Source organism: Pelmatolapia mariae, linkage group LG14 (genome assembly GCF_036321145.2).
Source record: "Pelmatolapia mariae isolate MD_Pm_ZW linkage group LG14, Pm_UMD_F_2, whole genome shotgun sequence".
In the NCBI taxonomy this organism is placed as follows: Eukaryota; Metazoa; Chordata; class Actinopteri; order Cichliformes; family Cichlidae; genus Pelmatolapia; species Pelmatolapia mariae.
In genome coordinates, this window is record NC_086239.1 from 7,564,417 (window position 1) to 7,580,886 (window position 16,470).

General features: G+C 42.9%; 1 protein-coding gene across 1 annotated transcript in view; it reads left to right on the top strand.

Moving 5' to 3' along the window:
• Positions 1–16,470, top strand: part of epha4l (eph receptor A4, like) — a 57,049-nt gene that overhangs the window by 15,173 nt on the left and 25,406 nt on the right. The window contains exon 4 of the mRNA XM_063492695.1: positions 12,112–12,267. Coding sequence (XP_063348765.1) covers positions 12,112–12,267 — 156 coding nt within the window. The remainder of the gene's footprint in view (positions 1–12,111; positions 12,268–16,470) is intronic.

Consider the following 16,470-nt stretch of genomic DNA (forward strand, 5'->3'; position numbering starts at 1 on the left):
GGTTGCCTCTGAGGTGTAACCTCTGTGCAGGAGAGCTGAAATGTAATTTGGGGATGTGGAGCTCTCGCTGCGCCGGTGGACCCAAAGTTGCTGATCTCCAGCCAGAGGCGGAGGTATGTCCGTGGCAGGGCACATCTCTGGGATTAGAAACCTTGATCCTTCCTGATATGTAGTGAGTTTTCAAATACTGCTAGAAGGGGAAAGAAAAAAAAAGAGTAACGTGTTCCCTTGAAGACTGGTATCGCTGGGGTATGGGTGAGGAAGAAAGAAAGAGGAAGGGAGAGAAAGCGAGACGGACAGATAGGATCAAGCTTAAGAGAAAAGACAGCGATTGAAATCAAACAAGGGCACCAAAAAAGTGACTTTGTTTGACAGGAATGTGTGTGTGTCTAAGACAACAAAAGAAAAAGCAAGATGAATTGATTCCTGTCTAGTGGCCTGATAAATGGCTGGAGATGTGAAAGGTGAAGTGGGGAGGGGATATGGGTGGTGATCCCTCTTTGAACAAGCGTAGTGTAGTCATGTCATGACCTCTGGCAGCTGTGGTAGATATTACAGTCAATATCAGCTGTGTGTATTGTAGAGCTGATTCACCTGATCTTGAACCGTTTTCATTGGGCCTACAGGGAGCATGAGTGAACTGACCCTTTAAAGAGTGCATTGAGATGGAAAGACACCAGAGCTAATCTCCTCGTTAAAGAAAACCAGCTTCTGCCGTGTTTTTTTAAAAAAAAAAGAAAGAAAAATTCAAACCAAAGCTATATGTCCTGATATGTTGTTTTTACATTAGTATTGGGTTTTAGTGTGCTGAAATCATAGACTGTATATAGTAACAGACAGATCAAGCCACCAAGGCATTTCTTCATTTTTGGATTCTGCTTTTTGAAACCTCAGCTTAAGCATTTCGGCTGCCACCATGTTGGGATTTTCTTTTAGAGCATTCTTCCATTGGCACCTATGGGGATTGGTTCAGTTTCAGGACCAGCCTCAAGTGGCCGCATTAGGAATTGCAGGTTTTGGCGCGTACTCTTCTTGGCTTTAATTTTCAGTCCTGGAGGTTGGAGCTTGATTATTGACAACATTAAGCGGGAGAATAAAGGAGGTTATGAGCGCTTTTCTTTGCTTTCACAGTCAGCAAAGCTGATAAGTGCGGAACGTCAACTTAAGAGGTGATAAATCGCAACGATAAGAAGAGATAAGGAAAGGCAGAGAGAGCTGTAGATATGCTTGTGTTGGAAGAATGTAAAGAGTTAGAGGAATGCGAAAAACACGACACAGAAACTCGACCGCGGTGGTGCCCACACACTTACTTCAAAGCACGCTGTGCATTTTACCTCATATCCCTTTGTTTGCTCCCCCCCCCCCCAATATCATCATTGTGCATGTGTGTCTGCTGTCACATCAAAGCTAAAGGCTAAAACACATTAGCAGAGTAACCTTGTCAGAGCAGCAGCCATTAACCCGAGGCTCCTGTTACAAACCCTGCACACCCTTCACCCCACACACACCCTCTCCACTCTGCCCACAAGGCTAGGTTTAACTAGTCTGGGGTTAGGCAAGGTAGCGTAGCATCCAGCTTTTGGACACACATATACGCTGCCAGCTTAAGAGTGTACACACATCATGTCAAGGCATGCAGCATGAACAGGAGTCGACACAGTTTCAAACTGGGGGGAGGCTCAGGATGGGAGGTGTCATTTCTATGATGGCAGTGACCTCGTTTCTGTTTCGAGAGGAGAGAGAGACAGAGAGAGGGGGAAAGTGGTCTGGAGCGGGTGAGGCCTGAGTGACACCAGGCGAGGTCAAAGGGCAGGGCAGGGACAGTCGCGGTGGAGACCAGCAGGCCGTCACTGGGCTGACATGAGCTGTTGAAGAGCCAGTGACCCGGGACAGTTTTTATGTAACCTGTGCGTGTGTGTGTGTGTGTATGTGTGCACTCACAAATACACACACATCCAGAGCATAAAATCGCATCGAAAACGTGTCCCCCAGTGCAGAGACACAATGGCAGCGCAGCATTCCCAGCGATACACACACACACACCTCATGTGCACACACATGCACAATAGAAGGTGTTTTGAGGCCCCAGACAGCCTGTCGTCTGGGAGCTACAAGTAGATTACCTAAACAAACAGCCTAAAAATACCTCCCTTTTTCACCCATAAGTCGACCCTTTGCAACCTCTGCACCGAGCTGCTTCTGAGAAACCGTCAAGGTTGATGTTAAACTCGCCCCCGAGACCGCAGACAACGAAGCAATTTAAGTTTTTGCATGTGCGAGCTTAAGCGCTGACAGATGTGCGCGCACTTTCATTTGACAAACTGTACGTCCCGTGTGCGTGTGGTGGAGCGTGTTTGATTTACGACGGGGTCGTGGTGGAGTCATCTAAACTTACATGTAAGCTCGGTGTAAATATTTTACGTGGTGAATTTGTCACTATGGAGTCGTTTTTAATGATCGAGTGTAAGTCGGAGCCCTTTTTCTTCCGCTGTAACTAAAGATTAAATAAACCATGTGTTCCGTTTGAAAAGACAACTGAAATTAATGTTGAAAATCCCCAGCTACAGGCAGTGGTTTAGCCATTCTGCTTTCATGTTTATCTGGATATCACAATACATGTGATGGAGGTTAAGGTTTATTTTTGCTTTGAGCTATCTGCAGAAATGTGGCAATTACATCATATTTGAACAATTTTCCAGCTGCAATGTTTCCACCTGAGGTCACACACCTGTGGCAACCAGGCCAGAGAGGGGGGATTTATGGGCTTTTTTTGAAAAAAACTTTAATTAATTTAATTTAAGCTTTGTTTAACCTGGACATAAGATGTTTGAGTTTCCCAGCAAAAGTGCCATGGACATGAGAGTGAACAGTGGTTCCAGAACAACACCCACAAGAAGACATATTAGTCTTACACACATACATAAAATAAACAGTGCTCATCCAAATCCACATCACCTTAAATTCATTTATTGAGACCAGCTGCTTAGAGTTAGTTTCTTTTGCAGCTGGTTCCACACCAAGTTAGCAGATAGAAGGAACATTTAGAGATGCAAAATGATCAAAAACTAGGGCATTATTATGTTAGTGAAAAACTACTCATATCTAGATCTTGAAGCACTTTTCATAATTACTGAGACTCTCGTGAATACCTGTTCTTTCTGCAACAGAACAACAGAAATAGAAAAAACACACAAAAGTTGACCCAACACAACAAAAGTGTTTTTAGGGTGACAAACCAGCCACGGAATGTAAGAAGCTAACAGGATAAGGTTAATAGCAAACATGTAACTACAGTATTAGATGAATGATGCAATTAAAAAACACATTACCTTACATCTCCCTCACAGCGCCGGTGAATCCTCCAGCAGTTCGTCACATGTTTTGGTTTCTGTCGCTTCTGTCACAGCTGGTCTGTCACATTAATGTGTCCCCAGAAACACTTCTGTTTTTTTTTCTTTTGTTTATTAATTTTTTTTGTGCTTTTGCAACCTTTTTTCTATATGTTGGTGTTTTCTTATGTGTCAGGGCCACCCTACTACCCAGCAGTTGTTATAGTTTTGTATTTTGTAATTAGTTTTTGGTTGTTTCGTTTTGACTTTTTGCTTTTAATTTAGGCTAGTTTCAGTGAGTTAGCAGAGTATTTTTTTTTTTGGTTTGAGTTTAGTGTTTATTGTTTGAAAATGTTTAGTTTTAGTTTAGTTTTTATTAGTTTCAGTCTTAGCTTTAGTCTTTATTAATTAATAATGTATGGAGGGCATGTGTCAGAGGTAAGATTTAGGAAAATGATTCCAGGTATTAGAATAAAAACACTGAACCTTTTGAAAATAGCGGATCACAGTCTTATAGTAATCCAAAGTCTCAATAAACACGACCATAAAAGCCTCAGCATCCAGCTTTTAATATGTCTGTGGATTTATTCACAAACACTAGAAATAAGGATATTTTATCTATGCTTTCATTTTATTTTAATTTTTTTTTTTAATTCAATTGTTTCAGTTAGTTTTCCTGTTTTGGTGAAAGTCTAATTTTTTATTATTATTTTAAATAACCAGCTAACTACTGAAAAAGATTTTTTCACGTCTAGTTTTAGTTTTTAGTTTAGCTTTTGTTAATCCTGCTTCCCAGCCTCAGTGGTAATCAGCAGCAAGCAGTCAGTGTTACCCTGCAAGAGAAAAAGCAACATCATCATACATGTGCATTAATCACAAAGGCACATTTTTTGTTTGTTACTTGCATTAATCTTACCAAGTTCGCTTCTTAGTGTGTGATGTATATATTTAGCTGATGCGTAGCTAGATTGTCCTTTGTTTAGCTGTCGTGATATTTTCTCCCATTTTGCGCAGAAAGCTCGTGATGTTGATGTATTTCCCAGTTTCAGAACGTATGTGTGACGTATTGTGCACTGTGCAAGAAAAAATGGATATGCGAGTGAACAAGCTGTGCATTGAGCATGTGTCACCTTGAGGCTGTGCAGTGATTTGTTGTGTATTTGTACTGCAATGTCACAAGTGGTTTACACTTGTTTACAGAATTGGCTATGAGGCCCCATTGAGACCGCTTCCCTATCGCTTCCTCTTCCTCTTCACCTATTCTTAGTGTGTGTTCTCCTCACACATACTCCCCTTTCCTGCCTCATTCTCCTTGACTCACCGCGAGCAGAATAGTTAAACTCCCCCAATTGTTAGCAGCGTGTGCGCCCCTGCGAGTGTCCCCTCACACAACAACATTAGCATACCACCCCACCTCCCACCTATCTACCTATTATTTATTTTTTTTGTCATAACTGAATTGAAATGCGGCTCTTTTCATTGTAAACAGTGTCAGGAAAGTGTGCTAAACACACACACATGCAGACACACACATATCCAACATGAGACACTAAGAACCTGAGGAAATTGGACCAAGACAATGCCATGATTGTGTTTGTTTACCTCCCCTGGTCCCTGCTGTGCTGCCGTACCGTGCTTAACCTGCTTACACAAAGCCTGTTCAGCTGATATGTGCATCTTTGTGTGTATTTGCATGCATGCATGGCTCTGCAAAGTGAATCTGCATAGTCCAGAGGGCGTTTGAAGGGCTTTTGTGTTCATACCTGAGGGTCTGCAGGTGCACAGAAATTTGCACGCCTCTGTTTGTGTATGTTTCACTTGTCTTGTTTGCCTTGAATTATAGCCTATTACCCACCTGCTGTGTGAATCTCAGGTCACAAAAGGTCCTTAGTCAGTTGGCACGACGCCCGGCTTTGGGTGGTGCCACCCTTGCTGACCTGGCATGGGCACAAATGTGGAATCTGAGTGGCTCCCACCTAACGCAGCCAAGTCAAATAGTGTTTCACCAGACAAAGATGGATCTGTTTGCCTGCACCTCTTCCTCATCTTTCCATCCTGTAGCTGTAGCTCTTCTCCATTCGTTTCAAAGTCCTAACAATTTCTGCTCTCTACCCTCCCCTCTTGAGGTTTTTTTTTTGTTTTGAAGTGCCTCATTCTTTTCCTTACATTTACTTTCAGGACTTTCATTCTTTAAGCAATTGTATTGTATGTTGTGAAGTTGGCTGGGTGGAATACTTTAGATTTCTGTGATATGACCATTGTACTAATATTCCTTCTTAAGGTGAACTTAGAGGAATTAGGGAGGAAGTTGGGGCCTACGTGTCAATAAGAACGCTGAGACCTTGGTCTACAGGAAGTCCTCAGAACAATATTGCAATTTCTTTTTACAATATGGCACCACACTGCGCTCTTAGCAAAAACGGCTTCATAATGAAGCAGGAAACTGTTTGTTAGTCTCTTGTACTATTTGAGCAGCAACCCCTTGGGATGAAAAATGAAGACAACATGTCACCACTTGAGCTTGGCTTCAAAAGTGAAAGTACCTGTGTTCACAACTGGTTTAGTTTCTTCGTTCATATCCACTATACATCGGGTTAACTGATGGATACCTCATTCAGTTAAATACTATGAAAACCCTTCCTGTCTGACATATGCACACAGTGAGCTGTTGTTGGTTGCTAGGCCTAACCTGTGTGGTACAGTGTGGTACAGTGTGGTACAGGACCGTCCAAGTAGTTTGTGCTTCAGTTCTGGTGAGTGATAAACTTAATCGTATTTTATTAGTCTGTTATTTAGCACTCATTAGCAGACAAAAGCTAGCAGAAATTGGTAACTTAGCACTCCATGTGCTCCAAATTTCATCACTTTTGGCTCCAAAAAAACCAAACTCACCAAGGCTTCACTGGTTTTGCGGAGTCCAAAACCAATAGGTGGCGTCACTGTGGCTGCGTCCATATTTCATATCCAGTCTGCGGTATAGTCTATATTTGGGTGAACAGTGCTGTCAAAGGTCTTTTACAGTGTCTGCAAAAATTCAGTACTGACTTGTGGAAACACTGCAGGTTAGAACATTTCAGATCTGATGTTGAATTTGGATGAAAGGCCAAGGCATCAGCACGAGGGAACAGTTTGTTTTACGGGCGTAACCTCGGTTCTCGGGGCCTTCTTTTGTTATAATTCTCCTTTTTTACAACACGCTTTGCTCATCTGGTTCATTGGCCGGTGCTCCTATATGTCAGGTACAGACATTTTAATTAGGGCAGCGTCTTGGGTGGTTCTCGGGTGATGGATTGGTGTGGCTGAAAATACAGTTATAAATCATCTGGCCTTTGACAGACAAACTGCTGGCAACCCTCGCGCTTGCTGGCACCGGCCGCCGGTAGCGAAGCGGCGGTGATTGTCAGCAAGGTTGGCTCGAGTCTTATTAACGTTGTTAGCCTCGATGGCTTTTGTTTGAAGCCTTCATTAACACCAGTGAGGATGTCGGCCCAGATGTCGCTCCCAGACTTTTTCACTTTTGCATCTTAAAGGATGCTACAGCTAATATAGGACCTTTTTCCCCCTGCCAGGTCAAGGTCAAGATGTGTGTCGAGTGTATGTCATCAATCATGGTGATCAGTTTCGGTGGCCGTGTGTCCCTCATCCATCACGCTGATGTGTTTCGCTGGCCGTGTGGCTCTGCGTCGCTGTCAGGGCTGGAGGTAATTAATAACCCGGAGTGACAGAATTAATGAGTTAACCTGCTCCACTCTCCTGCTGTTCCAGTGACAGACGCTAACGGTCAGCAGCTAGTTAGCCCTGATAATATGCCACTGGCTCAGGTGTGCCGATATGGAGGCTATTTTGTTCTATACATTCATGTTCGTGTGGGGAATATACGTTCAGCTTGTGAGTGTATATTCCATAGCTAGGGGCCTAAAGAGAAACATTATTGGAATCGTAATCATTTTAGCAGGAGTCTCACCTGAGCAACTTGCCTTCCACAGAGAGGGTAAAAAAAAGAGATTGAAAACACACAAAGCCAGGGGGATAAGGCAGAAAGGCAGTCTGAATAGAGATCGTTGGCTCCTCAAGGTGCAGGAGAAGGCGAGACTCTCCTTGCCCTCAGGTCCTGAAAGCCGATCGCTTGGTTTTTTGAAAGAGCGGCTTTGTGAGGATGCCTCCGACCGCTCCTCTGAAGAGCACTCACTGTCTGTTATGACTAAAAAAGAGTGACCGAGTTTTCATCACCCATAGAAGATAAAGCACGGCTTTGAAAGCGGGGGGAAAGGCAGCAGTTTGAACTTAATTCTCCCTTTTTTTGATTACAAGAGAGGCAATTGTTCTGCCTGGGCAGGCCTGGTTATTGTGCGCCGTGCGCTGGGTGTTACATTCCCGGGGTTTTCGGATGCTTATTGTAGTGCAAGTTCGCTCTCATGCTTTCATTCCCTAGTGTATTGGTTACTTTGTTGTGTAGGCTGCAGAATAGCTTGCCTATCAGGCTTAGCATGCGGGTCACTCAAGGTGGGCTGCAGTAGGTGGGTGTGTGGGTAGATGTGGATTTATTTGGCGGCATCTATCGCTGTTCAAAGCCTGGTGTGTGGGTTGCTGCCACTCGGAGGAAAACTTAGCTGGGTTTTTTTGTAGTTGGCTCGCCTGTGGGTAGCTATCATTGTATCGTTAGCTTTTTCTGTGCTCCTATTTTTTACAGATGGACGCATCGATGGTCCCATTTCCCCCCCTCTCCATTAAACTAAATCAGCCAGCAGAGTCCCCGACTGCACAGACAAAACTACTCATTAACTCTTGCAACTCACTCCAGTCTCCTTTTCTCCAAACGTGCTTTAGCTCAGAGACAACAGGGATGGGGCAGGGGAAAGAGTGACAAAGGGGGAAAAAGACTAAAGCTAGAGAGGAGGATTGAATGAGTGAAAGAGCTGCTGGGGTAGAAAAGGGGAAGAATGTGATGTCCCCAGTCTATGAGGGATTCCATTTTTTGCCTTTCTAGAATAGAACAGTAAGTCACCAGTCTCTTTGTCTGTCTTTGATCTCTCAGCTCAGGGATTTGGCACCTGACAAACCCCTCTCTGTCTCTGAAAGGAGGCTTGCTGAGAGAAATCCTCTGAGAGCAGGAGACAGAAAGAGTAAAAAAAAAATTAAGGGAAAAAAGAGTTAGAGAGCATCGGGAGCGAAAAAAGAGACATATAAAAAAGATGGTGTGGGGGGAAAAAATTGGGTTAGACTTTTGAGGGCTGCATGAGAGGATATGACGAGGGCGTCTCAGCTCAGATCCCATTAAAACTCAATACACATGTGTTCCTGTGCGCCTCTATTTGCGTCTGTATAGGTTTGCCACGGCTGGTCCGGACAGTGATAAATCCAGCAAGTCTTAAGGGAGATTCCTCTCTGAAGCCACGGTCTCTTGGACCACCCACTATTGTGGTCTCTTTCCTCACACACACACACACACACACACACACACATGAAGGCTCCTAATAAGAAGCAAATTCCCCCAGCTTTACTTGGATATCAACCTCTCTTTTCTTCCAGTCATTCCCTTTGCAGGGCAGTCACTGCTATAAACAAGCCCTGATATGTTGACATCGCATTTTCAAACACAAGTTCTGAAATCCTGAGTTTCAAACCACAGATGAAGATGCCAGAGCCTGTCTACAGCAAAACGGGGGGATTTGGAGTTCTGCAAAGAATTCTGGGACAGCCTGTGAGGGTCAGCTTGGGACAGCTTAATAATTGACGGGCAAAAAAAAAAAAACCTCATCAACCGTGCACAGTTTGAGGTAGGCTGCTCTTAGACTGTCTTTAGACTTTTAAGAGGCTCAGACCCAAAGGCTGTGAAGCATGGGACTCAATTAACTCTCCCACCAGCTTTTAGCATTCGGGGGTTGGGTGGGGGGCACCTTCTCAAACAGCTGCTTGACCCCGCTCTCAGCTCCGGACACTTTCCTGGTCAGCGCACATGTACAAACCCTGACTTTGTGTTTTGTCGCCTGAAGCGGTCACAACCTCTCGAACAAAACCCACAAACCCTAGTGTCCTCCTGTTTCTAATGATGACACCGGGCGCTGAAGGATTCCTTTAGAGACAGGGAGATAAGACAAAGTACCCCCCTACTAATCTCCTCACTTTTTTTTTTTTTTTTTTTTGCTACTGTGAAGAAAAAGAAATGGAGGCTTCACGCACCCCTGCGGGCTACAGTCAATGAGGCCCTTAGCTTAGTGCTAGCGAGCAAAGTGACAGGGATTTAGAGCTGATTGAGGGAATGGGACTGGGCAAAGAATGGCTCAGCAGGTAGCAGCTAGCTTTGGCTCTGTTAACGCCACGCTATGCTAATCCAGCAGCTAGGGAGGAGAGTCTGCAGGCTAAATAGCCTGACTTTATTGCGCCTCCAAGACAGGGATTTCCCAGTATTTTAGAGGGTTTGTGGATTTCCTCTGCTGTTTGTGTGTGTGAGTGTGTCGGCCGGGTGGCGGAATATGTGTTTTCGTTGGAAGACCCGGCTTCCCTCTTGGTGCGGTGAACGTGGACAGGCTCTGATTTGATTTCTGGTGTGGGTAACTCATGCAAAAGTTTGTTTATTCGACTATATGCAGGTTTCCTTGATGTATTTATGACTGTGGTGTTGAAATCCATATGCCTTTCAAAACGTACTTTGAGATCCGGGTTGTGCGTGAGCTTTTGAAGAAAAGGGGAGATTGCTTTACCCCTGCAGACTGTGAGTGTGTAATTATCTGACTTATATTGGGTATGAGTTTACCCATCTGTCTTCATTGGGGTTCTTTTTTTTAACACCATAACAATATAGACAGACACTCAAGTATTTCATTCTAACAAAACCCAAACCACAGCCCTCTGGCCTCCATACCATTTGTTGACCCACTGCCAAGCACACGGCTGCCTCACTGACTGACAGGTTATTCGGTCCAATCGGTGTTGCGACTGTCTGCGCCGCACCTCTCGGAGAATTGTTCTATTGTTCTCGTCTTTCTGGTTCAGCGCTCAGGGGCTGAAACGTAACCCTGCTAGGTTTCTCCGACCATTACAGAAATGGATAGAGGAAGGAGAAACTCCTTGAAAGACGAGCCCTCCAATCAAACTGTCACTCAAAGGAAAGGCGAGCAATGTCGCCAAAAGTAGGAAAAGTGTCACTTAGGTTACCATTCCAGGCTGTGAGGTGTGTGTGTGTCTGTGTGTCTGTGTTAGGCCCGGGCTCACAGCCTTGTGAGAGTGACAGAGCTCCCGGTGTGCCAAGTGTGGTGGCATTTGTTTGTTAAATGGTCTGAAATGCCATCGGCTCTGGTTTCATTGCAGCTCCACATCTTGCCAGCAGAGCATAGCCTAAATTTGTGAGAGAGACAAGAGGTAGTTATTTGATCTTCTCCTTTTTTTTTTTTGGTCAGAGGAAATAGCACCCTTTCCTCCAGTTCTGTTGTTTCTGGTAATGGAACGCAGGTTTGTGAGAAAGGTGAAAAGGGAGAAAGCGCTGAAGTAGAAAAACGAAGACAAAGAGAGAGAGGAGGGGGGGACTGGTGAAAGGAACAGGGGCCTCTCTGCAACATGTTGTTCTCTGTTGCTAATTGGGGGGAATTGGTCAAGCCCACACTGCTCTCTTCTTCTCTTCAGAGGGATAAAATACAGGTAAATTTCAAGTTCAGTGAGTAGGTAATAATCCTTATCACTGAAACTTGTGTTGAGGGACCCGCTGGCGAGTCTACTGATTTAGCCTTTGGGAACAAGAGGCGATTTCTATGGGCTTTAAATGTATCCAAGTGATATCTAATAGTCCATTCATCGTTTATGAATATATAGATAAATCTGACATAATTTTAAAAAAGCTACACAGAGAGATGTTGCTGATGTTTTCAAGATTGCATTTCAGCAAATTCAATTCCTTTTTGGCACACACACTAAAAAAAAGATTCTTCAGCCTCAATAAATGTGATGCAATAATTTTGAGTAAATTCCAACTAATATCTAAAATCAAATAATTAATCACTAAGGAAGATGTGCTTCAATCAAGTACATTTCATTTGACTAGATTCCATTAGATGTTACAGTTAAAATTTTACACTGTACTTATGTAACAAAATTACATGGAAAAGTGGCACGTAATTAAATTAGTTAAAGTCAGCATTTTGGGCAGAGTGCAGACTGTTTACTTGCATGTATCCAAAGCCTTTTCAAGTGTGATCAAAAACTACAAAGTAGCTACACAACCAGAAACCTTCCAGTTCTAAAAATCGTGACCACTGCCTTCAGATTCTCCACATTTGTTTCCAGTTTACAGAGAGTACAAACCCCAGGCAACTGCATATATTAACTGTGGGTGTTTCTGCTGTGTTCACCCTCTTTGGTTTGGACTAAAATATCTCAGTAACTATTGGATGTCTTGCCATAGCATTTGCTGCAGTGTATTTGGTCCATTGCAGTCCATACAGTGGGTAAGATTTTGTGGACTGTTGTAATAACTTTGGTGTTTCGCTGACTTTTAATCTTAATCTATGTAATCAGATCTAAATTTTTGTTCCATACTTTGATTTGTGAGCAAAAACCCTCCAATGACATTCCAATGAGTTTTAGCTGCAATTTCTGTGTGCAAGGACAGAAGCATACAGCTAAAACCACCACTAATTTATTAGTGGGCTGCTTTGGAACTACAGCCTTCCAGCTTCTTCCAGAACTTTCCCCTCTAGTACAAAAGCATTTGAGTCATAAACATGTATTTCATATTGTCCAGATTTGCAACCCTAACCCGACTTCCTCTCTGTGTTTTTGCTATCTTCAGCTTGTAAGATTGGTTACTACCGTGCTCTGGCCACCGATGGCGCCTGTTCCAAGTGTCCTCTTCACAGTTACTCTGTCAGAGAAGGCTCCACCTCCTGTGCCTGCGACAAGGGATACTTCCGCTCCGAAACGGACCCGGCATCCATGCCCTGCACCCGTAAGTACACCCACATGTAGCATAACGATACACAGCACGCAGTTATGTTACCAGTAGGCCGTGACAGGCTGTGGTTTGCAGTGATTTTCTAAACAGCCAAAGATAGCTGTAACCGAACACTGTTTTGGAAAGGAACCCCGACACACACACTGAGAGAGACCGCCTCCACTGAAACACGGGCATTGATTCTAAAACATGCATTGCCAGGCCCTCACACCCACACACACATGTACACGTACACGTATACACACACTGACAGATAATCATGCAAATCGTGCAAACATAAAGAAGGCGCCTGTTGGTAATAGGCGTCTTTTGATCTCAGGTGGTACTTAGTCATCGGTCACAGTGACATAGAACTAATGAGGGTAAAAACCGTTGCATCCCAGATTCAGTCTTCCAGACGGTGAACAGGAATGAAACTGTTTGGGGGAGGTGATGAAAAAGGAAAACAAGGGCAAGACGTATGTAAAATAAAGCAATGGGGACCAGGGGGATAAAGGGAAGAAAGCTAGAAGACAGCAATGAATCAAGCTAGAGGAAGGTGTTCAGTGGTAAATTCATCTGTGTGTGTCTTCACTTTCCTCCTTCCGGTTGTATGAGTGAACTGCTAGTGAATCTGGTCCTTCCAAGCCTACCCCACTGACTCACCACGTCTGTGATAACAAATATTGCCAACAATCCTGCTGCCTAATGATACCTCTTGCCTTTTTTTAGACCTTGTTCCCTCTCTGAGTCACAGAACTGGGAGTTCATAGTGGCAGAAATGCACACAAACACGGAGAGAACTGGAAAAGCCACATAACACCCGAATCCCTGCACTCCCATCTTACGGGAAAATAATAAGATTGATACGTTCGTTTGAGAGCCGTTTGTGTTATGAATGAGTAATTTTAGTGTCATCAAGTAATTTTAACAACGAAAACATCTGTTAAGGTGCTTAGCTCATAGTTGGCTCGCCTTTCTGTCAAGTTCCTGAGGAGTCATCACTCAGCAAATCAGCTCACTGAATCAGAGTGGATGAAGTACCCCCCCATCCCCAAACTAATTATTTCCCTCTAGCATAGTATCTATACAGGATCCAAAGCAATACACCACTGTGAGCAATTTGTAAAATTGGAAATGTTCGACTTTGCTGGAAAGTGCTACAGAGTTTACACGTATTTTCCAACTGTCATTAAACATGAAAGCAGGAAAGTATTTACTCAGAGCAGCGAGTACAAAAGCTTTTATGCAGTGGCTGGATGTGTCACATAAAGTGGCAATAGAAAGGAGTGAAATGGGTATTTTATTTGAAGGACAGACAACAATGTAGAGCTTTAACAAAAAAGTCCATTAAAGGGGACCTATTATGCCTTTCCTCTTTTTCTGAAGTACACGTACTGTTATAATGGTGGATGCTCATTAAACATGACCGAGGTTTCAAATAATCGGCTCGCCGTTGTAAACACATAAATCCCTTGAGCCAAACCTCAGACTTCAACTGCTCCAAAAGGGTCCGTTTCTACTCTGGGCTCTGTATGATGTCACATGAGCAGATATCCCTAATATGGCTGTCAGCACAGAAGCTCCGCCCACCTGTCGTGCTAATTTTTGATTCTGAGAAGCAGCCAATCAGAAGAAAGACATCTTAATACACACATTAAGGATAGGTGTGCAAATTCTGACGTGCAGTACACACATATGGAGTTACAAGCATTTGCAACAGCTTGTTTCAAATAGAGAATGAAGTGCACCAAGCCCCCAGTATAAGAGAAATGATGGTTATTTTGAACTGTGAATGATACAAGGCTGTTCTAGTAAAGTCTAAATGTCTACTGGACATGTAAAATCTGTGGAAATATTTCATGCGGTAAAAATATTTTTTGGACTCATCTACTGTTACTGACGTCATCCACAACTGTGTAATTCTGCTGGACGAATTTGCAGCTTTTTTTTTTTTTTTTTTTCAGATCAAGCTCGATTTTTCCGGGTTTTTTCCCCCACTTCCTTTTCTTGGGCAAAAACATCAGTACCAGCTTGTTGTCGCATGTCGACTTAATTTTTTTCGTAGTGAGGATAAATTACTCGCAAAAAACATAACACCTGCAGTGTGTATATACGTTACATGACAAATTGGCATAAAAAAAATCTGAATTTTGTTTCATTTTTTTGGCAATGAGCTTGACGCATAAAGGCCTTTGGAAAAATAAATAATTTTTTAAAATCTTATGCTGTAGGCTTTTTTTAGGCTGTTTGAGAGCTTGATATTCTACCAGGAATTCTGCTTGGATGCTTTTCATGCTGCAGGAGGACATGTAATGTTTTCAGCAAACAATCTCCACCTGGGCGTTCAGCTTCCTGTAATAGAAATTAAAGTTGAAAACAAGAAGAAGAAAAACAAGTGCAGTGCTGCTGATTATGAATCATTGAAAAAAAACAAGATAGTTCAAAAACAAAGAATATGTGCTGCAAAACATATTTAAAAAAAAAAAAAAAAGGATTCCCTGCTGTTTATTCTTTAATACACTTACACCTGATTTGAATTCTTTTTCAATTGCAGTGCAAATATTGATAAATCCCCAAGTATTCATAAATGAAAATAACAGACTGCTAATCCACCCTCCTGCCTCACTGTTCAGCAACATCTCATATAAACTGCATTACTAGCCGTCTTTTAATGGACGAGCAGGGAGGTCATCCCCATTGTCTCGTTAGTCAGTACGGCATTTCACAATGGCTGCTGCAAGTAACAGCTGTCGAAGCTCATTACTCGACTGATTTTATAGGACCCTGCTTTGTCATTCCAGCTACATTCCTAACTTGGCGGTTAGGAACTGAACATTAGCCCGACTCTCTCAGCAACCTTTGCCCTGCCTCGTCAGCCGGTCAACATTTGATCTTTGAACTCTCACCCTGTCTGTCGACTGCTGTTTTCCTTCCCCGTACATTTTTTTTTTGTTTTTTGCACATCTCACCCACATGTTAGAACTCTGTAATTACAGCTGTCACTCATACATCCCTACTCATCCACATTTTGTTTTCACTCTCTCCCTCTCTCTGTTTCTCTAAAAACCCACTCAGAGTCACGAACAGAGCAGATGAAGAAAAAAAGCCTCTTAAATTCATTTCCTAGTTTGCTTTGCTGAAGGTCAGGCTGGGAACGAGCCAGCATCTCTGGTAATTGGGGAGCATGTCTTTGTGTGTGTGTGTGTGTGTGTGTGTGTGTGTGTGTGTGTGTGTGTGTGTGTGTGTGCGCGTGCGTGTATGGGTTATTGAAAACACTTTTCCTCTCTCTTAGTTTGCAGTCTAGCAAAGCAACATCATGATTAAAACTGGATGTTATAGTTTCATCATTTGCACGACTCCAGCTGTATTCTAGCTCTCAGTGCCCGCACCTTTTTCATTGGGCTGTTCTTTTGGCCAGCCATTAATGCATGCTGCATGTGAATGGAAACGTTGGTTACTAGTCAGATAGTCATCTTAGGAGATTTTATGTGATGTAACAATTTTTTTTGAGAATTCTGGGGTTTCATTTTTCTTTCTTTTTTTGTTCCATTAACCTTCAGCTCTAGTCTTTTTCATAGTTTGTGATACAGGTTTTAGCTGTGCTTTTGTTTTAATTTTTATTTTTGGAAAGATTTTTATGTTCTCAGCAGGGGTGCAACCAAGGTTTTGCCGGGGGGGGGGGGGGGGGGGGGGCACTGGCCACCCTAATGGCCATAGTAGTGGCCAGCAGTAGAACACTGCAATGCCAAGTTTATCATGTTTGATACATTGGTTTTTGTGAGCTTTTGCAACCTCTATGTCATTAGTGAGATTTTGGGGGGGCGATACAACCTAAATTAATTGCACAAAAATGCCAGATGTTGGCAAAAGTGATACAAATTAAAACTGATATATGCAAATTGATTTATTTAATTTGTTTATTTATTAAAAAAAACAACTCCAGCTTCAAACAAGCAGAATTTTCTGGCAATTATTTCTTGCTTCAGGCTTTACAGCCTTAAACAAGAATAATTATTTAATTGCATTATATTATATAATAATATATAGAGATATGTAGCACTCATACCTTCATAAATAAATGATAAAAGAGATCAAAGTGACCAAAAAATTGGTTATTTGGACCTCAGTTTCTGCACCACCCAGTCTATGTAATAGGGTCTAATAGTCTCAGCCTGGCCACCTCTATAGAAATGATCTTGCTCTGCAGCTGGAGCA